General features: G+C 35.6%; 4 protein-coding genes across 7 annotated transcripts in view; 2 read left to right on the forward strand and 2 right to left on the reverse strand.

The window, feature by feature from the left end:
- Positions 1-11,002, forward strand: part of LOC143912109 (arylalkylamine N-acetyltransferase 1-like) — a 27,868-nt gene extending 16,866 nt beyond the window's left edge. Inside the window, exons 1-4 of one of the 2 annotated variants that reach the window (XM_077431296.1) lie at positions 1,187-1,434; positions 6,323-6,703; positions 9,219-9,418; positions 9,501-11,002. In XM_077431296.1, the coding sequence (XP_077287422.1) occupies positions 1,360-1,434; positions 6,323-6,703; positions 9,219-9,418; positions 9,501-9,696 (852 nt within the window). In that variant the 5' untranslated portion in view covers positions 1,187-1,359 and the 3' untranslated portion in view covers positions 9,697-11,002. Of the gene's footprint in view, positions 1-1,186; positions 1,435-6,322; positions 6,704-9,218; positions 9,419-9,500 lie in introns of those variants that run through there. The other variant, XM_077431297.1, reaches the window with a different exon arrangement.
- Nup153 (nucleoporin 153) lies at positions 10,331-16,622 on the reverse strand. The gene has a single exon (XM_077431276.1). The coding sequence runs from the start codon at positions 16,430-16,432 to the stop codon at positions 12,881-12,883; it is 3,552 nt and encodes a 1,183-aa protein (XP_077287402.1). The 5' UTR covers positions 16,433-16,622; the 3' UTR covers positions 10,331-12,880.
- A 1,376-nt stretch (positions 16,623-17,998) lies between these two features.
- Dbp80 (putative ATP-dependent RNA helicase Dbp80) lies at positions 17,999-21,365 on the forward strand. 2 transcript variants are annotated; one of them, XM_077430399.1, is made up of 3 exons: positions 18,028-18,150; positions 18,987-19,072; positions 19,181-20,709. In XM_077430399.1, exon 3 carries the CDS (start codon positions 19,184-19,186, stop codon positions 20,576-20,578), a length of 1,395 nt encoding a protein of 464 aa, XP_077286525.1. In that variant the 5' UTR covers positions 18,028-18,150; positions 18,987-19,072; positions 19,181-19,183; the 3' UTR covers positions 20,579-20,709. The 2 variants fall into 2 exon arrangements, with proteins under 2 accessions (XP_077286524.1, XP_077286525.1); XM_077430398.1 differs by lacking the exon at positions 18,987-19,072 and having other exon boundaries at positions 17,999-18,150; positions 19,181-21,365.
- Positions 21,191-22,679, reverse strand: EMC10 (ER membrane protein complex subunit 10). 2 transcript variants are annotated; one of them, XM_077430400.1, is made up of 6 exons: positions 22,507-22,679; positions 22,345-22,420; positions 22,033-22,197; positions 21,708-21,973; positions 21,541-21,637; positions 21,191-21,462 (listed from the first exon to the last, which is right to left on the reverse strand). In XM_077430400.1, exons 2-6 carry the CDS (start codon positions 22,396-22,398, stop codon positions 21,385-21,387), a joined length of 660 nt encoding a protein of 219 aa, XP_077286526.1. In that variant the 5' UTR covers positions 22,399-22,420; positions 22,507-22,679; the 3' UTR covers positions 21,191-21,384. The 2 variants fall into 2 exon arrangements, with proteins under 2 accessions (XP_077286526.1, XP_077286527.1); XM_077430401.1 differs by lacking the exon at positions 22,507-22,679 and having other exon boundaries at positions 22,345-22,435.
- Positions 22,680-23,030: the final 351 nt, after the last annotated feature.

The raw sequence follows: 23,030 nt of genomic DNA on the forward strand, positions 1-23,030 counted from the left end.
TACTCGCGAACTTGTGAACCCTGGAGAGGTTGTTTGCATTGTCGCCTAGCAACCTACTTCCGGTTTAATTGAGTTTTGGTCCTTGAAACTCGACAATCCTTTCTTCATAACGAAACTTACGGGAAAATTCGATAAAGGAAAATTAGGAGAAAACTCAAATTTCACAGATGGTCCCTTAAACTTTTGACCGTGAAATTTATTATGTATAGCTTCATTATAATAACTTTAATATAATACTATATAAACCCTCATCATTTAGTTCTAAATTTTAAATGGGAAATTTAATTTAATTATATGTACATATCGATGGCTTGGTGCACAGATATTATTTGTTCATTTTTGAATTTGTATCGAATTTAAAGTTTGTAGTTGCTGGAAAAACCTGCATTTTCCAGCATCTACATACTTAAACTTCGATACAAACTTTCAATTCGATAATAGTTCAAAAATGGACATACAATATCTGTGCACCAAGCCATCGATATATACGAAGTTATTTTTTAGTAAGTAAATTAATCAAAATAAATTAAATTCACAAAGATTGCTATTAATATTTATCACCTATGTACATATATAATATTGTCTAGGTGCTAATCGTAGAAAGATATTAATATACAATAGATAAAGTAAAAATCTTATCACAAAGAAATATTAACAAAAGATACTTTCATTATAGTGAAGGCCACCTATTATCACATTTTTCATAATCTAACATTTATTGTAATCAAACATGTGAATGAGTAGTGATAATGTGTAAGAAAAATATTATCACAATATCGTACATAGTATTAAGAAAGCCAACACTAGAAAATACATAAACAGAGCACTAGAAAGCCATTGACTATCATCATTTATACGTTATTTGATCCATTTTCCTAATGCAACGTTGATTGCAATAGTATCACATACAATAATAAATCACACTGATATTTCATTAAAAAAATTTTCATCCTCAATAAAATAAATCATATGGTCATGAAATAAGTTTGATATTTAAAATTTAAGGATCGCGTACTTCCTTGCGTAATATGATAATTAGGTATCAGCTTGTTTTTCAGCTATTTTTTATTTCTACCACAAGTGCATTCATTACATATTCATTTGTTGTAATCTTGTGCATGATAAAAAAAGTTGATGAAAGTTAGACTAGTTCGTATAAATTGAAACGTAAATAGAACTAAGGGTTCATTCGAGTAACGCGAGTCGTGCTAAGAGGTTCCCTCGACTTATACCGTTTGAATACTGGTCGTTCAGTTGGTCTATATTTGTCGGATTCAGTTTCCTTATTTCATATTCAGATTCAGGATTAGATTGTCGGTGGTCAAATTAACCAGTGGAAATTATATCATTATTATTAAAATGGCAGTTCATCAAGTTTGCCCAGCTATCAACCTGAAGACGCACGAAGATGGAAATTCTTTCCTCAGCTACACGGTAATTATCAACTATGTATATACCTATCATTTGTATATTTAAAGTGAAAAGTATAGAAAATTTTTCATATTGTTTGCTAATTTTGTTTCATTTTCATGTGAAAAATAATTAATAATGGAAATTCAATATGTGTGTACGTTGTGGGTTAATTCGATATCCTTAGAACAAGTTATTGATTAAATGTAATATCATATATGTATAGATATGACATGATTTTATATGATATTTATTATATAAAAAAAGAAAAACGACAATATAAAGTTGCACAACAACTTTATTCATAATCACAAAAAAAATACTGGAACAAGTTTTTCAAGTTCAAGAATGTGCAATTAAAACAACCCATGCATCTCTCGTATATTGATATTCATTCTATTGTAATTATGAAATATACAATACTTTAAGTAATACTACAGCAACCGCATTGTTATAAGATGGATCACTTATTATACAATTTCATGTCAAAATTTTAAAAGATATAATTTTTTTCATCTTATAATAGAATCAATCTACATTTTCATATTTTGGATGTGCGAAATGACCATTATTATTTTTACATATTGTAAATATATGAAACTAATAGAAAATAGAAAACACCATGTTTTTAGTAGCATTGAAAAGTTCGACGAACTTTAGTTGGACCTCCATAAAAAGCTCCTCCTTACAATTCATGTAGCTTAAACTCATCCTCCACCTTAAAATACGTAGTTCTAAAAAATATTCCTTATACGTTTTACACTCAAATATTAAATTTAAAATACGATGAAAGATTCACTTATGCCAGCACAGCTCAAGCATGTAAACAGCAGTACGAAAAATATTCTTTAGTACATTCTACATTCTACATATGTATATGGATACATATGTACATATATTCTGCAATGTGACCGTGGCGTATCAGAAACAGCAGTGACCGACACAATATATACATATAATATAGCAGTACATGTCACCGAAACGTATCAAGCAGAACTAGTTTTCTTTGGCCACTGTGGAATTATCCACGCATGACGTGACGTCATAGTGGCGAGTGCACTCGCACTGACGAAAAAATTTCCATGTGCATATGAATCATTCATATTGTGATAATATTGATAAGACGCAAGAAATATTGCGCCGTATTGTCGCCATATACCTATACATACATACAATGCATATTTAAGCTGATTTTGCATTGTTCTCGTCCAAACCCAGCATGAACATGCTGGAAAAGATAGGTGCTCTATGGTATGAAAAAAAGTATTTTCTGAAAAATCGTCTAGATAAAATATGTACATAAACGAAGCAAAAATACAAAATTTCTCTTGTATGCATCATCTATATAATATCGCTATTCTGTCTGTGTGTCTGTGCGTTTTTCTGTCTGTCTGAGATAACGCTCGCCGTACGTCGTTTTGATTCGACATTCATACATACATATGTACGTAACAGCTAAAACACTGCCAAAATGTATATATTATAGGAATCCAATAACAAAAGAAAAAAACTTCTATATATACTGTCTGCTACCAATATTTCCTCTTGGCAGAGAATTTATCGCCATCTATTGAAAATGTATTTAATTAATTAAATATAAGTATTAAATTAAATGTATTTGAAAAGAATTCGACCGCGTGAGGATCGAAAACATGACAACACATTTGTTTTTATTTAATAACTTAATATGCCAACACCCATGCGATCATATGTCATCGGGTACAACACTAGTAGACAATAAAGATAATTATTTTAATAATATCACATACAAGCAAATCAAGTAATATCATTATTATAAAGATTTTACATATATATATATATATATATATATATATATATATATATATATATATATATATATATATATATATATATATATATATATATATACATATATATAGAATGCGAACCATACGTAATATTCAATCAAGTTTCCGTCCAAGTTAAAATAAAAACCATTAAAATAATTTTCCCAGAAATTAGATCCCGATATAAACATATAATTCGAAACGGACGAGTCAAATTATAACGTTATGTCCTCAGATATACGTGCATATAAATCTTGACATTGAAAAATAAATTCGAACAAAAAATATGATATAATAGAGCGGGGCAGCAAAAACTATGACACATTCTAATCACTGCAAACGAACACGTTTCCTTTTGATAGTCGATTGGAATGGTATGGTAGTAAACCGCAAGTACCTACGATGCTTTTTATATTGAAAGAATAAAAAACTAATCGGCAGGTTCACAAGAAGGGTTTTTTCAACCCAGCAATTTAACCTTGCTTTTATGCCTTTGTTTGACTTTGAACTTGTGTATCACGTCACTATGGATCACGTCCTGGTTAAAGAGAAAGAAATGAAAAAAAAGTAATGGAAATAGTCTCAGTACGTACAATAAAAGTGATTCAGTTGCAAATTACGGCGTATCCTGATTGAAACAGGATTCAGTATTGCATTCCATATCGGCCTAATTAGCATTACTATGCTTCCACAATTGAATGGCGGATCTCTTATTTTGCAATGAAAGTCAAAGTATCATATTAAGAATTATGTTATAATTTATTACAACGAATATGATCATTGTAATGTTCATGATTCTGAAGATATGCAGCTTTAAAGAAAATCGTTAGGATCTGCTTTATTGTGACAAGGGTGTCTCACATTTTTTCACGCGAAAAAATGCGTGTAGACTTCTATCATTTTGAATCAAGGACGATGAGTTTTTATTGATAAACTGGTCAAGATTTTTATCGTGAAGTCGATAAAAAAAACTAGTCGACTATGTATGTATAGTAATAGAATAATGTATTATTCGGTAGCTGAATATTCCTTACAGCTTAAAATTTATTAAGTTGAATTTTTATAGAATCATTAAAACGCTATAAATATTAATAATAGCACCGAACGTGTGTAATGATGCCAACTAAGATTTTTATCAAATCTGAAATAATCGTTAGTTTTTTAACATAAAATAAATTATAGTTCCATTGAGACGAAGTAAACAAGGTGTTTTTTTGGTTGCCTTTGTAAAATAATCAATGCAAAAAAAATAAATTGAACATATGACTTGACGGAATATTAGGTACTAATAGGAAATGTTTACATATATCGGCTAAAAACAGTGTTAATCAATTTCCGTTACAACAGGTTTACAAAAAAAATCTTCTACATACTTTAAGTACACGAATTACTTCTCAACCATGCAACTAGTGTTATAAATTATAACTTATAATGCAATAAAACACCATTATAAATATTTAAACTATTAATAAAATAGGTATATTCATCATTATAAATAAAATATATTAAATATTTAAACTATTAGTTAAAAAAAATTCGAATGTGACCAACCCACGACTTTATCTATGTATGCATTTGAGGAATACAAGAAGTATAAAAAACAAAATTCGATAATGAAACATAAATACACATTCACACATACCGGCAATGAGAGAAATCGATACAAGTTTTAACGCTAATGTAGGGAAACTTACAAAAAACAAAAGTTCTACTTCCGGTAGTCGGATTTTGTTCAAATTTTTTTTTTTTAGATTTTGTTCAGATTTTGTTCAAATAGATATTATAAATAAAAAACATCACGAATATCGAAATAATTTAAAAAGCTCAAAATAAAATAATGAAATATTGTTTTAAAAAAATTACTATGTACTTCCGATTACAAAATTCCAACCAAAACCGAATCAACTCTAAGTTCACACATATATTTTCAGATTGATACGTTCAGTGGTGTGGAAAATATAGTGTAGTCACAATTTTTTCTAAGAGGAAAAATTCCGCTTCCGGTTTATTAAATTTAATGATTTTTTATTTTTATCACCAGTCTTCGGCGGACGAATGCGCCGAAACGGGATCCTTTTGTCAATTCAAAAAAAAGGTTAACAATAGAAATTAACAAAATGATCCCATTTTTTTCGGTGCTGGCGCATTTCCGCCATCTTTCCGCCGCTCTCTATTCATCACATTGATACAAGGATTATACTTGAATTTTCTCGTGAAGAGCACACATATTAAGGGTCGAAAAAATAGTGGAAGAAAAATCGAACAAGAGTAAATTGGCATTTCCGTTTGACGGCTATTCACCAATGTTTATATATGTATAAATTGGTATTAAACTTTAACTTCTGGATATGAAATTTCAGTTCAATAAACCAAAAGGTTTGTGAAAAATACATAAAAACCTCGATTTTCTATAGTAAAAGTACTATATTTGTATATATGTAATTCCGGTTGAGCGGTTTGGGAAATAATTAAAACTAAAAACTTAAAAAAAGAGGACACCTTTAAAGGAAGGTACCATTTCCGGTCAACTTAAGACTTTAAAAAAAATTACGTCGTAGCGATAAGCATGTCAGTAACCGATACTAAGTTTCAGTTCGATAAGACTAGCGGTGTTCAAAAATACACAGACACACGTGATTTTTCTAGATCATAAAAACGTGATCAGTGATCGATTCTGAAGTTCGAATCAGTCAAAATCTTGAGTTTATCATTATCACAAAACCGCATTATCACAAAACTTCATCTATTGTTAATACGTACATACATATGTAGATAAAGTAAAAAGAAATGTATACATTGAATATTTTCATTTTGTCTTCCTCCTTAAAAGCCTTGTAAATATATGAAATCACAAATAAATTTAATTTCCTCGAAAGTAGTACAAATTGTCAACCTACTATGGATGCGTGGATTAACCCAATTTATTTCATGGGCTTGTTTGTCTCATCGGATTTCAGTTGCCCTCGCATAAATATAGAAACGATGAGCAAGTGAAGTTCGAAGCCCTATATATATATTATTACAACATTGAGCCAATTACACAATAACATCACACGTCCAAAGCACACTATGACACTAGATGAAAAAATGTGTTGTTCTTGCAGATCGGCGATTCCATCGGAGCCAAGTTCTCGAACCTGTCGCTCCACCCTTCGTCAAAGGTCATGTCGACCCCACCAGCCGTTTCGACCCCAGCCTCCCCGACCCAACGATCTGTGATTACACCTTGCACCTTGCCCGAGGGATTGACGTCGAGAATGATCCTGCCCTCAGATGCTGAAAAGGTTCTGGTCTTTTTGCGCAAGCGATTTTTCAGAGACGAACCCCTCAACATGGCGATCCAACTCCTCGAAGACGAAAACGATACGTGCAAGGAGCTCGAGGAATACTGCATGAAATCTATCGACGAGGGTGTGTCGACAATGATTGTCGATCAAGATGACAATCTAGTCGCCGTTGGGCTGAATGGGCTGAACCGGAAAGAAGTAAGTTTACAGTAGAAGTATATAGACCGATAAATCATAAATATGATGACTGTTTTTAAGGCTGTTGTGATTAAAGAATTGATCGCCTTGGATGAATCAAAAACTACATTATAGCATAGAAGTTTTTTTTATATAAAGAAGGCTGTGGAGTCAGTTTAAATTTTACCGACTCCAACTTGAACGATTTTAATAAGATCGACTTTTCCTGCCAACGCATAAAACTATCTACTATATAAAACACTAAAGTTTGTTCATATATGTATGTATTTATGTATCATGTACCATCGTACTACGCATTTGTCATCAACTAAAACACTAAAGTTTGTTCGTATATGTATGTATTTATGTATTTATGTACCTACGTATTTTTCGTCAACAGTCTATTGTTCTGACGTCATCGAACAAATAATTCACTTTTTCCGATTCAAAGGATTCGAAGTTCCCGGGGGCGTAGGCGCCGAGGGAGAAGGCCTAGGGGGTGCAGACCCCGGGGGTGTAAATATAATTTTTTATAAGAGACTTACTATATACATATGTTTGTTTGTTCGTGACAGTCAATTTAATAACAAAAACAAAAGATTATTGAAATAAATTTATATAAAATAAAACTATTCAAATAAATTTATATAAAATAAAACTATTCAAATAAATTTAATAAAATGTTGACTATTAGATTAGTCATGTTTAAGCGGTTTACATTACAAATACCGAGTGAAGCCGGGCAATAAAGCTATTAGTAAAGAAAATAATAGCGATTATCAAAATGTAAAAAATTCAAGGAATTAAAAAAAATCGCCAAAAATGTACATGTAACCCAATTTATTGAATTATTGGTAATTAAATAGCAATAAATAAAAATTAAGTACATTAATAGTATATGTATGTACATATGTATATGAACGTCATAATCAAATGAATCAATGTTAAAAATGTAAATAAAAAAAAATATAAGACTAAAGATACAATCGGTTTTGGTCACAACACATCAAAATACGTGCAGTTCAACGATTTTATTTATAATGTTATTTAAATTCATGACTTTTATAAAAGAATGATTACATTTAGATTTATTTTTGGATTTACTTCAATAAAATTGGAGACTAGTAACTACTTGACACACATCGTAATATGTTATCATTATTAACGTATGTATGTCGATGTGTGTCAACTAGTTAGATAGAATTATATTAGTCAAAATAATAAAATGAAAAGAGTCCGAGTCGGTTGATTTTTAAAAACCTCCTTTACGTTTCACATTAAGACGTATTTTTATATCTCTTATTTATTACTAGCCTCTTCTATAATTCACTTCGCAATCGATTCAGTATATTTTCCTAGTCTTCCGATCGTTTTGATACATTGCCATTTTTTACGACTCCACTTGAAATGCTCCGATTCCGACTCCACAGACCTTAAAGAAACTTACATTTGATCAATGGGCTGCGGTTATCTGAAGCTTAAGAATAAGGTGACCATTTTTTTTCTAAATACTTCCATTATTAAAAACTAACATAAATAATTAATTTTCTTTAATGTTCTCATAAAATTCTTCACAGAACTGGTTAAAATTATTCTTATCGATTAGCAAACATTTTAAAGTTTTTACATTCAATATTGCGTTTTAACACTGGACCACATATTGTTCATCGAAGAAAAAAGTCCTTTGGCAGATGCATATATTCCTGGTAAACAAAGACAACATTTGACTAATTTGCCAATATTTTTATAGGAGACATTATTTTCGCTGAAGGCTTTGCGTAAAAAAGCGTACTGGTTTTGTCTCAAGACTTACCAGGACAGATATTCAAAAAACTGTACTGTACTGGTAAAAACAGTGCGAATGGTCACCTTACTTAAGAAGCACAGGAAAACCTTGAAAATAATTTTAATACATGTATATATTGAGGAAAAATATAAGAGTTGTTTGAAAGTTTGTAGGTAAAGTTACTAACTGTTAATGATTTTTTATATTATACTAGTGGTTCTACGGGGCTTCGCCCGATATTTATAATATAAACCGCGTAAACATGGCTAATGTAATAGTAAAAATTAATTTGTTTTCCTATTAAATATATTTGAATAAAAAAAAAATATTCAACGATATCGATACCGTCGTCATAGAAACTTTGATTTATTTTCGATGCTCCCACCCAAACCTTACATATGTAGTTACAAAGTGTCTTTCGAAATTATATATTAGATACGTGTAGTATAAGAGTTGTAAAATGAATTCCAATGGTCTTAAGCCTCTCGATCAATACTGTACTGAATGTACGTACTGATTGAGCTATGTATGTACTATGTAAGTATTGAAAATTGATTATATGTATGTATAATGAAAACTCTTCCATCCTCCATTTTTGGAAGGATGAAAAACTTTATCGAATCGAATCGCGTAAGATGTATGTAGTTGCTATGGAAACGCGAGTCAAGGTTAATCAACCCAGAGTCCTAAGAGGTTGCACGTCTATAGAATGCGAATTCCGATGTTAAACATTTATATTTCTCGTTTCAGGATCAGGTAGAAGATTGCAGTGAATCATGCGAAAATCCTAAATTTAAAAAGATTCTAAAACTTCTATACAAAGTCAATAACGAGTCTGATATCTTTGGATACTGCCCCGACATTGATGTGGTAATGGACATGAAAATAATATCTGTAGACGAAGCCTATAGGGGGAAAGGCCTAGCACACTATTTACTCTACAAAACAAAGTAAGTTTATTATACTATCTGTGAATATATAACGAAGTAGTTGTAGTCAATAAAATATATAAATAAATTTTAATATTTCCAGTGAAATTGCAAGGGCGGCCAATATAAGAGTAATAAGATGCGAATGCAGCAGTGCATTCTCGGCGAAAGTGATGCAAAAGTTGGATTCGACAAAAATTTACACATTAAAATATGAAGACTACAAAGTAGATGGTGAAAAGGTGTTCACAGTAGATCCACCCCACACAGAAGTGGGAATTTATTATTATAGATATTGAGGAGATTAATACATAACACTTTAGTCTTTAAAAGGATATGTTTACGATTTTTGAATAGTTATATATATATATATATATATATATATATATATATATATATATATATATATATATATATATATATATATATATGTATATACATATATTGTTTGAGTGGTTCTGTAATTGACAGATAAAATTTCATATTTTGAATTAAAATCTAATTGATTTCATTATGCTATGTATCATTTAATTCCTGGCATAAATGTATGTATGTAATAAAAGCTGCTTTGAAAATCTCTCACCGAGTCTTCCGGGTGTTCTAAAATTATTGTACTTTTAAAGGAATATATCATATCTAACTATGCTATGCTAATTGATTTTCTCAAAAATTTTCCTTAAAAAAAACCTGTTGTATAGCTTTAAGTATTCAAATGTGTTCTTCCTAGAAATGCCAAAAAAAGAGAGTTGCCGTTTCTGAAAAAGGGTTATCTTGGCAACAAAACTGTTGAATAAATTAAAGAGTCGATTTTGTTACATCTCTTTCATACATGTATTAAAATTTAAAAACCTATAATATATAAATATCTACATTAGTATAATAGATACTCATATAATATATGTAACTGTTCTTTTCTTCTCATTTTTTGTATATATAATTATAAGATGTTATATTTAAGTGACAAGCACAATTTTCCTAGAATTATTTTTTTAAGTATCTATAACTAACTTCTTACTGTTCAATAATTCAAATTTAACATGTAGCAGACCAATTGTTCACCGACAAATCGGTAATATATAATTAATGACCAAAAAATCCACTACTTTTAAGCTCATGTTAAGTTAAATTCTTACTTTAATTTTTATTAAGCATCCACTGCAGCCGAAGTCAACTAATACTCGGATGAACTTAATCTTATTCATTCTAGTAGAAGCCAATTATTCAAAATGTTATTCTTTTAAATTGAATCTCCAGGTTTTCTATTAATGTATTATTTTCGTTTGACTACGAGCTAATATACATATGCATACTTACATATATGTAATATTCAATAGACTTTCCATCTAAAATGTATACAAAAGCAAACCATTCTTAAAAACTCATTTCAACTGTCTTTTTCAATTTGTATTATTAATATAATGTAATATAATACAGGAAGCCATTGAAATTATAAAAGTTGTATGAACACCAATCAATAAATTTGAATATTTTCTTTTGTTTTATTATACATATCTATAATGAAACAAAAGAATGATGATAAGAGGATTTTGGATGTACATATGTCAGAAAAATAAAGAAGTTTTCCATGTTTGGAAACGTTTATTGAAAACAAAAATGCGTTTTGTCATTTCCCCAAATATAAATTTAAGTCGTTATAAATGATAAATGGCAAAACAAAAAAAAAATACAATAAATCCAATAATTTTTAGACATAATAAAACAATCATATCAAACAGTAACATTTTCAAGAATTCTAATTAACATGTTTATTAAAACAAAAATTACTCAAAAAGAATATAATACTAGCATCAATAAGTTTCATTTTTTTTTTGATGTAACTTTGTTATATAATTATCATATTTATAATTTACAATAAGTATCCAAAGCTATTATGTTAATATCGAAAAACAATTATGTATTTATTTTCAGTAGAAGCGATGAATTATGATTTAAGCATATAATAAAATGGTAATTAAAAACTAGAGCCAATGAAAACTAGGACCAACCAGTGTACTAAACGGAATGTAAGGGGGGAAACCAGCTATATCAGAATATCGGAACAGAATATTCGGTGCAGTTACAGCACCAATGTTCTAATTGATTTCATTTAAAAAACGAGTTTAAATCTGTAAAAGGCCACAGCGATTGGAGTATTGGATTTAATGTAAATTTCGGAATTCAAATATACAAATTAAATCAGAGTTTCATCTATAAACAAATCTAGTTGTAATTTATTTAAAAAAATATATTTGTCACTGATATCACAATAAATAGAAATACACTGAAGGATTATAAATATTAAACCATGTCAAGAATAATTAACGGTTACGCGTCGTGATCTTACTGAACGAGACTAGAAATATTGAAAATTCCTATTTTGCAGAAGGGGGTGACCGTCAACGATCTCCAAACATAACATACAAATTTATAATCAATATGAATAAAAAGGAGTATATACATACATTTGACCGAAGTGCATAAAAACATTTCATATTCACAATTAATTTAAACAACTCGAAGCATGGCTTCTATAATCTTAGAAAAAGAAAACAAACAGATATTCTCATTTTTATTCATATTTTCGCATGCATGCTCAAGCATGATACCTTCAAGAAATTGGTCAATTAATATTACCAAATTTACTTTTAAATACTAATAACTGTACATACAATGAAAAATTTGTCATTTAATGATAAATAAACAATTCAGATGATATTAATCAGTTGTAATTCATTAAAGCGGCATGTTACTTATCAAGTTATATATGAACGCTGCACTTTCTAAAACACCCGTAAAATATCTTTTTGATTTTAAACATTTTGCAAGTATATCAAAAGTTTTAATTGGATTGTTTTTGAGAGCGCACATTTCTAATAGAAAATTAAAATATATCACACCACTTTCAAAATCAATGACTCAAATAAAAATCTAATTTTCAAATGAGTAGTCGTTGGCGATAAATCCTAAGCAAATCTTTTAGTCTGGGCTCCACTCTTAGAATAAGCAATTCTGGATACTTATTTTTCATCGCATCGTCGGTTCGTATAGTTTAGTCTTTTAGCTAAATTCATAGTAGAAGTGCACAAAAACAGTTTGCATATAAAATCTGAATGATATAAACTAAAGGAAAATACTACAATATAAATATTACAAATGTTGATATTGTTTATGATACATTTTCCCGAAGAAATGAAATATAAAGATACAAGGCCCAGCTTTGCTTATTCTATACAATTTTATACAATTAGTTATTTTTCGTTCACTGCAGTGCATATTTTTTTTATCACAAATTCCCTTTTACTTTACACTAACAAGAATTTAAGCCTAGAATGACCCCCCACACGTACAGTATTTCGTCAAAGATTAGTACCCAACTCACAGTCAGCATCATCGTCAGTATACTAATACTAGCCGTGTGAGGGTTAAGCATGGTACATGTCAACCGATACAATTATAGTAACAAAATTATGTAATATGTTGATTTCATCGTGGCACATTCCGTCGTACTGCTATCTTATACCGCCGCGCACCCATGGTCGGGTTCGCTCCGGGCGCGGGGGGGAACTGGGGCGTAGGAGCACCCATGCTGAAATTGAATTGTGAATTTACGGGGGCTTGAGGGGAAGGCGAACCGAAAGAGAACAAAGGCGCTGAGCCGACGGCAGGTTGTACTTGACCGAACCCACCGATCGGGGGTTGGTTTGGATTACTCTCTCCAAACTTGAACGGTACGTTTTGCGCCGGTTGAGATACTTGTGCAGCTTCCCCGAACGGGATAGACGCGCCGAGAGCGGGCGTCGGAACTGCAGGATGGGAGCCGAATATTCCACCGGTAGATATAGACGGTGCACCGGTGGGCAACGACGAACCGAATATGTTCGTCGCCGGAGATTGAGGTTTACTCATGAACGCGTTGACGGGAGGCTCGGAGGCCGTCGCCGGTTTGTTGATCGGCTGTTGATTCCCGAACACGCTAGACGCTTGTTGAGAATTTCCATTGTTTGTCGGAGGGTTTCCGAAGATACTGCCCGCGTTAAATGTCGAATTGAAAGTGCTCGGTTGATTAAATATCGAACCGGTCGGTAGCGGTTGAGGCAAATTTGTAGAATTCAACTGCGAGCCGAATATAGGTGGAGGTTTGCTCTCCGCCGACTGCGTGTTGGCGAATAAATTTGTGGAAGGAATTTGAGGTCCGGTATTCGACACCGAAGAACCGAATATATTTCCCGTGATGGGTGCGAATGTAGATATAGGAGTGGTGGTCGCCTTAAATGAAGGGTTACTCGTAGTTTTGTTAACGTCCCCGGTGCCTATTTGGCTTCCGAAGATGTTACTACTCGAGTTGGTCTGCGGTGATCCAAATAAAGCGGGAGCGGGTTGATCTGATTTTGCGACGGAAGCGCCGAACGAGAAGACGGGTGGAGCCGGTGAAGCGGTAGTTTTGAATAAATTGGGTACCGCATTCGGTGTCGAAGGCGCTCCAGTGAAGTTAAAAACTGGGGCAGCTCCGGGTTGATCTTTCGGTTTATCGCCGAGGGACGAAATCGGATTAGAGAATGGAGAATTAATAATTTTCTTCGTGTCTTTCACTGGCGTCACTTCCGAGGGTGTGATTTTCGGCGACGGTTGTTGTATCGACGTGGTAGTATTTGAAAACAAAGTCGCCGGACTGTTAGTGGGCATGGAAAACAAAGATTTTGGAATAGTAGACGGTGTAGATTTCAACGGATCCGTCGTCGGAATACTAGGCGTAGTCGTTTTACTTCCGAATGAAAATATTCCCGTAGGTTTGAAAGGTGAATCGGTTTCCAATTTTGGCAGCGCAGACGAGGCTGGAGATCCAAAGTTGAATTTGGGTGAAGTTCCGAATACCGACGGAGGTTTCGCCGGATTTCCACCGAACGAGAAGAGCGATTGTGGATCTTTACCGACGGAAGAGCCGACCGCTACCGGCGATCGTACGTTTTTAGGTTCATCCGGTAGGACTTTCTCGACGTCGACGATAGGTACGACGGAATCGGTCTTTTCTTTAGGGGTGGCACTTTGAACTTCTAAAGCGGGCTTCGACTCGGGTGAGCTGAAACCGAACGTGGGCGTGATTGACGCGTCGGCGACCTTCGGAGACTCTTTTTCTGTGGGTTTGAATCCAAACGAAAATACAGGAGGCGTCGATCCGGAAGACTCGTTCTTTTTAACACCGAATGCAATATTCGAAACGATCGACGGTTCCGACTTCTTTTTGTCGGAATCCGACGGAACGTTACCGTTGGGTAATCCGAACTTGATTTCGGTAGTTTTTGTAGTTTCCGCATTAGCCGTCGTCGCGGCGGGTGTAGGTATTCCGAAGACAAAACCGGTGCTCGGAATGGACGACGTTTTACTCTCGTTGAGATTTTTAGCAGACGAGGGAGTAGTCGTAGAGCTCGCGGGAATATCCGCTTTGTCGATTCCAAATTTAAACGTAGAAGCCTGAGGGGAACCGAAATTGAACGTGGTCGATTTTGCGGCCTCGTTTTCGCTTCCCGGTTTTGCCGCTTCACAGCAAACACATTTCATCTTACTGGGATCGTTTCTCGTCAAGCAGCAAGAGCATTCCCATTGACTTTGTTGCTTTTGTAGGAAATTAGAAAATCCAGACGGTGCCGTCGTCTTCGACTCCAATTTTGCAGGCGGCGGAGGGACGACTGCGGCCGGGGTCTTCTTAGCGGCGCCCGGTTTGGCGGCTTCGCAACAAACACATTTATCCTTATCGTTGTCGTTGCGTGCCAAACAAGAGTCGCACTCCCATTGACTCTGTTGCTTTTTGACGAAACTGGCCAAACTCGGCAAGGCGGTGGTCGAAGTCGACACAGTGTTGGCGACGCTCTTATCGGGAAGATCGGTCTCTTCCGATTTTTTAGATTTGTTTTCGGCGACGCCGTTCCACGAGAACGTCGGGATCTTGTACTCGTTCTTACCGCCGTTGACTTTTTTGGCCGGCACGACGTCGACGCTGTCGGAAATTTTTCTTTTAGCGTTGTCGGCGGCCTCGGTGACCTCGTTCTCGTGCAGAGAGTATTTGCTCAATTTGTAAGCGTTCACTTTGGGGTCGGTGCCGTCGAGTGGGTCGCTGAAGTGGAACCGTTTGGTGGGCACCTCGTCGACGTCGGCAGCGATCGGTGTGGCGAACTTGAACGGGGCGACGGGGCCGTTGGCGTGCGGAGCTCGAGCTCGCTTCAGGCTGGGCTGCGGCTGCGAGGTGAAGTTGGGCAGACCGGCGCTGCTCATGTCCAGCGTGATGTCGGGCAGGTGGACGGGGCTCGGCATGTCCCACTCGCGCTGCAGCTCGCGGTCCCGGTTGCGGCCCGTCAGCCGGTGGCGGATCTTGTTGGAGTGTGGCGTCGGTGTCTGCGTCTGCGGGCTGACGGGATTAGTGGGGTTAGAGTTGGTGTTGGAGTGGTTGGAGTGGTTGGAGTGGTTGGAGTGGTAGGGCGCCGAGCTGCTGAGAGAGGCTGCGATGGCGGCCTGCGCACTCTCTACGCGACGATTGTTGCGCTTCAGAGAGACGAGCGCGGCCATGGCGGGCGCGCGCAACGGCTGCAGCTTGGAGCGGGGCGCGGGGGAGAGGGAGAGGGAGAGGGCATGGGAGCGGGAGGGGGCGGGGGTGGGGGGATGGTGAGACGAGGCTCCGGCCCTCCTGGCGTCGGAGATGGGCGACGAGTAGTTGGCGAGCAGCTCCCAGATGCGTCTGGCGGTGCGGCTGGAGGGGGCGGAGGCGTCGCTGCCGCTGGGCGGAGGCAGGACGCGCGAACGTCTCTGCTCGTAGAAGTGCGACGAGCCGGAGCCGGAGCCGGAGGGGGAGGGGGAGGGGGAGTGCGAGGGGGGATGCGAGGTGGAGGGCGAGGGCACGCCGCTGGCGCTAGAACTGGCGCTGGCGCTGGCGCTGGCGCCGGCGCCCCCGTAAGCCGTGGCGCCGCCGTAGAAGGGCGAGGCGAGGAGGCCCGGGTTGAAGGCGGGTCGCTTGGTGGGCGCGCGGCCTCGGCCCGGATCCGCCATCTCCGCGGCGCGAACTGCGGCCGCCGAGTGGGGGGGCGAGCGGGCGGGCGGGCGGGCGTGCGGGCGGGGCGGTGGCGCGCGCGAGACTCCGAGCGAGAGCCGCGGAGGCCGACGAGATCGACGAGACGGAGACGAAGCGTGGAAACGGCGGCTGGCGGCGCCTCCCGCCGCGAGGCACGTCAGGCCGCCGTGGCCTAAGCGACAGAGTTCGCGGCCAGAAACGCGCACACGCGACGCGCACGTTTTCTCCGATCTTCGTTGGAAGTATTCCAAATTCGAACTTGTGCGTTTCTATCTATAAGCGTTGCGTCAATTTTGACATTTTTCCTATTTCTTCGTTATGTCCGCGCTTCGTCGACTATATGGGATTTGAAACGATCGAAAACATAATATCATGTCGGGTTTACGTACCAATCGACGGGAGGGCTACCAACTCCTAAAATTTCTCGAATTCAAGATTTAATTCCACCGAGACGTAAAAATGTATTTGATATTTTTTTCATAGCAGAGAATGCGACGCCCGTAGGCCGTTATAAGTTTCTAAATTTTTATAAAAATCAGCATTTTATGAAGTCAATGTTTTTGAAATTTGAAGACATTGAAAGGGTCGATGGCTGTAATATAAGACTATGAATAACGACAATCAAATATAATCGGTATTTTTTTATTTAAAGTTGCCGGAACATTCATATTGTTGAGCTTTTTATTTAAAAAAAATTATATCCAAATATCATTTCATTTAAATGAAATTTGAAACACTTTTTCCGATGCAACACAGTGCATAAATAATCAAACAAAATATTTATCTTCATTTAAAAAAGGTACTAGGATGGCGTTTTACTTCGTTACGCCACAAAAAAGCGCGACCAAATAATCAGAATAAAATATATTAAGCGTAAAACATGTAAATTTAAAAAAAAATATTACAATCAAATTTTTATAAAAATCATATTATTTGTTAGATTAATTTCTGAATTTTTTAACTTTCACTATATCGAAATCCGTAGCTTGAATTTGCGAGAGAATGAGGGTTGTCGATTAATAAAAACGATCTCTCTACCGTCGCTAACGCCGATGGATCGACATAGACTTAAAACAGTGGCGTAACTATTATGTCGCGGGGGCATGCAGTACATGCGAGCCCGTAGAATCGGGAGGATCTTCAAATATTAATATAGATTAGAAATAAATAAAAAAATATAGGAAAATTAATTCCTAATTGAAAACAGATAAAAACACATTTGTATGTATAAAAAAAATTCCACTTGCTCTACGAACTTGCAATATTAGCCGGAAGAAGTTCATAAAATGTCTTTAAAAGGTGTGATTGCAGAATTTTCAAATTTATATATAAGCTAAGAAGGACATTTGAAATTTGTAAGTTAATTTATTTCATTAAAAAAAATGGGGGGGGGGGCTTTTTGGTAAAATTTGCATGCGGCTCAAATATTTCTAAAACCGTATATATACATATTCGTATATAGACATTCACTATTCATTTATAGTCCTGGATCTTAATGTCTCACGATAGCGAGAAAAAACAACCTTTTAATCCGAGTGACAACTAGTCTACAGTTTTTGAATATTGCTTTGGCAGCAGTGGTACGGCGAACGGACGCAGACGCAGTCGCAATCCGTAATCCGCATGTCGCTTCTCGTTCGCCGAGAAGTCTATTCAACTGTCAATCTAACTCGAGTGACGTCAACTGTGCTTTGAGGTTTCGCTTTCATTGTTCATCGTTTTGTTTATTTTTTCTTTCGACGGTTAATCTTATCATCGTAAAATAGACATGTATAACTTCGAGTACTGTCATACTAATACACCCGGCTTCTGGCGACTCCTTACGAAAATTATTATTAAAGCTATCTAGAATCAACTCAAAACCCAGATACAAAATAATACCCGAAATAGTACTTTATATATAATCTTTTTAAAAAGTAAGAAGAGGTTAGTAAAAATGGAATGCATCAGATACGCGCTTATCCTTTAGATGCTGGATTTCAAATTTACCATTGAAGGCTACGGTGACCGGAAAAATGCACTCGAGGTAGTTGCACTCTTGAGACATCCGAACTTTCAAAGATACTCACAGAGAACTAACGCAATATAATTCCACAAAAAAGCGTCAAGGGGTATTTGTATGTTATCCAAGGGTGCTAACCTTTTTTTGTGGAATTATATGGCGTAAGTTCTTTTCGAGCGCCCTTGAAAATTATGACTTCGAAACTACGCTACTATTCAGTGCAATTTAGTGCATCTTTCCGGGAACCGAAGGCTACTGTGTAAATCGTCAGCATTGCAATTATTTATTTGCTGTTTATTCTTTTAATAAATCCCTATTGTGCATTTTCAAATTACCATTTTCCACAACCAAGGCTGCCGAGAAGAATCCCAGGACCTGGAAAAATAGTTCCAGGCCCTATGACAAACTATAAAAATAATCTTCTAGATATATTTTTAATATGTGAAAAATCTATTGGGACTATTAGAAAAATACTTACATATTGGTTGTTATTTTTTAAAATAATTGAATAAGAAAGTATGATATAACAGGTACGATTTTGCTCCTTGGAACAGTTCGTGCCCTGGCACTTTACCCCAGCTTCCCCCCCCTACTCGTAGGCCCTGAGCACAACTAAGTAAATATACCTTTAATAGTAATAGATCTCGACGAGTCTTCCCTTGGCTCTGACAAAGTTTTTAATAATCTCGGCTATTTTTCAATTTCATGTATTTTTCCTTTTCAGATAATGGAAAGCACAAAATTAAAATGGGAAAAACCTTCTGATGAGCAGGTGATTGCTAAAAAAGTAATCGGTCTGAATATTAAGTCAGAACCCGCAGAGGAAGACACGGAAGATGTGCCTAATTTAGCTGATACTTCACTTTTACAAAAAATAATTCGCAATGGCTTAGTAGACTCAAAACGAGACATAGAAGTGCAACGTAGAGATCCTAATTCACCGTTGTATTCGGTCAAAACCTTTGAAGCGTTGCATTTAAAACCTAATTTACTCAAAGGCGTTTACGCTATGGGTTTCAATGCACCTTCTAAAATTCAAGAAACGGCACTTCCCACATTACTGGCCGATCCACCGCAAAATATGATCGCTCAGTCTCAATCCGGGACTGGAAAAACTGCCGCTTTCGTCTTGGCGATGCTCAGCCGAATCGACACGGCCAAACCGTATCCACAAGTGCTATGTATGAGTCCAACTTATGAACTAGCAATCCAGACTGGAGAAGTAGCGGCAAAGATGGCCAAATTTTGTCCTGAAATTAAGATGAAATTTGCCGTTCGAGGGGAAGATTTACCTAAAAATACAAAAATTACTGACCATATTATAATTGGTACACCTGGGAAAATGTTAGACTGGGGTATGAAATACCGCATGTTCGATATGACTAAAATATGTGTATTCGTTTTGGATGAAGCCGATGTCATGATTGCTCGACAAGGTCATCAAGATCAATGCATTCGTATACATAAAACACTACCTAAAACTTGTCAAATGATGTTTTTCTCTGCCACTTACGATGCTAAAGTCATGGAGTTTGCAGAAATCATCGTTCCCAATCCAATAATCATTCGATTGCTCAGAGAAGAAGAATCTTTAGACAATATAAAACAATTCTATGTGAAATGCAGGGGACAAGAAGAAAAGTATCACGCTATTTGTAACATCTACGGTGTCATTACCATAGGTCAAGCAATAATATTTTGCCACACTAGAAAAACAGCTAGTTGGTTGTCAGAAAAAATGTCAAAAGATGGCCATTCGGTAGCCGTTTTGTCAGGAGATTTGGATGTTGAACAAAGAATAGCGGTTTTAGACAGGTTTAGAGCTGGACAAGAAAAGGTGCTCATCACCACAAACGTACTTGCAAGAGGAATTGACGTTGAGCAAGTTACATTAGTAGTCAACTTTGACATGCCTATGGACACAGAAAAACAGGCAGACTGTGAAACGTATCTACATAGAATTGGAAGAACTGGAAGATTCGGTAAATCTGGAATTGCTATCAATCTTGTGGATTCACCTCAAGCCATGAATATATGTCAAGCAATTGAACAACATTTTGGTAAAAAAATAGTCATCTTGGATACAGAAGATGCTGAAGAGATTGAAAAAATCGGAGCTTAACTCTGGCGATTGCTTTTCTATCGTTGTTGTTTTTCAAATTTGTAATTCAATGAAAATATATTTTATAAATTTTAAAACTTAAGCATAATTTACGTGTCTTATTCGAAATTTTATTTTATACCAATATTCAATACACCATCTTATCAGTGGCGTAGCTAGGAATTTTGGGCCATCATGCAAAATTTATCCAAAGCCTCCCTTACCCCCTTCCTCCTCGATTCAAAGTTTTGTAATAAGTTATGAATATACATATTTCCACTAAATTATTTTTTAATAATGGCGTCAAGTGATAAATTATCCCACTTTAACCCAGATGGCTTTTTATGGTTTGCAATGATATAAGCCCAAATATGTAGCTAGTTTCTTGTGACCTATTCACATTTATGCTTCGAAAAATAATATTTTATATGTACAAGTGTATAACTCGAATCGTTTTTACTACTTTCGATATTTTTAAGTTGGACAATGTCAATTATATTGAATTTATCTATATAACTTTTGATCTTCTATCAAGCTGGGCCCTCAGTCTTTGCATGACTGCTATGAGGTAGCTACACCACTGTTTTATACATACATATGTATAATATATATATATATATTTTTTTTTTTTTTGTACGACATGTATGTATTATATAAATATGACATTTGCTACACACCAATTGTATTTAGACTTGAATCTAAGATTCATAAAAACACATTAATTATATAGTTAAGTTTAATATTTCTAGACAAACTTTTCTATTGTATAATGTACAAAAAATTTAAATAAATTAGAATTTAATAAGGTAACTATTTTTTGTAAAGCTCTAACGAGCAGATGCTTGTTCGGGATTGGCCGCGCCAGATAATAAAACAAATATCACAACAGGCACAATGTACATCCACTGAAAAAAAATTGATATACAAGATTATTTTTCTTATCGAAGAGTATACATTATTTATTTTAACGGAAATATTCTTACGTATTTTGCCAAAAATGAACGGTTATCTTTAAATTCTCCCTTTTCTCTGGCTTCTCGCTCTTTTTCCACCTTTTGAATGTAGCTCGCTGTATCAGGTCTACAAATGAAGTATCATTTTTTAGTAAAATAACTCAAACTCGCATACAAATTATTTTAATTAAACTCACACTGGTGCTTGTTCGATGTGGCGTACATACACTTCTGATGAAAATTCTATAGGTAACTTTTGTTGAGCTGAAGGCTCAAAAATAGATGGTGAAATGCCGACAGCAGAAACTGCACCGCTGTGAAGAATCCAAACAACGATGACATCGTGGAAGTTCATCGAGAGCAATGTTTCAGCTTTCATGGAGGATAAAAACGTGCTTATAGATCCATCCGAAGTTTGAACTATAGATTTTAACTTGTAAAAACCATCCACCTTTGCCGTTTCCTAAAAAAAGAAATAGCTATATGATCTGGCATATGGTAAGAAAAACATCTATTTCGTACCTTGAGGGCATTGAGTTCGCTCGGAGTTACAGCATTCTGTTCTAGGACGAATCCTCCAGATCGAACGCTTTGAATAGTAATATTTCCCCTATCGCTAAATTGATTATTCAATCCACACGAGTGCTGTAACTTAATGTTCAACCAACCATCATATTCGACATTGTTCTGAAAAGATTTACCATTATAATTAAAATAATTTATGTATATATACTCGGATAATCTCGATAAAATAGACCGATAGAATAAGAGCGGTAAAATAGACCACTTTTGGTACCTGAATTATATTACATAGATTATATGGTATGTACTTACAGCCGTTGAAAAGCTCACGAGGGTAAGGCATAGAATTACCACACCACTGACCATTGTACTTATGTTATTGGATTACCTGAAAATATTATTTATTATTATTATTTGTTAAAGATAGTCCGAGAAATAAACCAAGAATCAAAGTAAAGAAAATTGATTGCATACGGTTAGTGAATATTTGAAGATGGCCACAGTATCGTCGACTGATAATTTGACAGTAGGTGGTTAAGTTTTTGGCCCTAGTACGATGAATAACCGACACTGTAATTTCTGCGGTAATTGATGACCATGCACAACGTATAGATAAGTTTCCTAAAAATCTACAACAAGTTTTATGCGTTGTCTGAGAAAACATTGGCCATGCCATACTTCAACGCCAATCAAATATATCGTGAGCAAAGCATTATCAAGACATAAAAAACTCCCAGTAATATCATAAAGCTTTTTGAATCATTGTAGTATTTCTGAAAAGTTATAGGCTAACTAAGATAGTGAAATAATTGTTAACCTATTAACTACCAGAGGCGCAGCTAAGATATTTGCGTCCAGGAATGAACTATTCAACTGGCGCCTCTCCCCTCCATATTCTACATATATATTTCACAATTTTCAAATACATATATCAAATGATACTATAAATTTTAATGCGAATTTTTCCATAACCAGTTCCTAAATAGCAACCACAGATT

This window comes from Arctopsyche grandis, chromosome 5, assembly GCF_051622035.1.
Source record: "Arctopsyche grandis isolate Sample6627 chromosome 5, ASM5162203v2, whole genome shotgun sequence".
Lineage (NCBI taxonomy): Eukaryota > Metazoa > Arthropoda > Insecta > Trichoptera > Hydropsychidae > Arctopsyche > Arctopsyche grandis.

Excerpts from the sequence above, each read along its gene's own strand:
- EMC10 (XM_077430400.1), bottom strand. The coding sequence starts at position 22,398 with ATGGTCAGTGGTGTGGTAATTCTATGCCTTACCCTCGTGAGCTTTTCA. Across the intron at positions 22,198-22,344 it reads TCGTGAGCTTTTCAACGGCT|AACAATGTCGAATATGATGG; the intron begins GTAAGTACATAC and ends AAATCTTTTCAG. Across the intron at positions 21,638-21,707 it reads CACATCGAACAAGCACCAGT|ACCTGATACAGCGAGCTACA; the intron begins GTGAGTTTAATT and ends CTTCATTTGTAG.
- Nup153 (XM_077431276.1), bottom strand. The coding sequence starts at position 16,432 with ATGGCGGATCCGGGCCGAGGCCGCGCGCCCACCAAGCGACCCGCCTTC.
- Dbp80 (XM_077430398.1), top strand. The coding sequence starts at position 19,184 with ATGGAAAGCACAAAATTAAAATGGGAAAAACCTTCTGATGAGCAGGTG.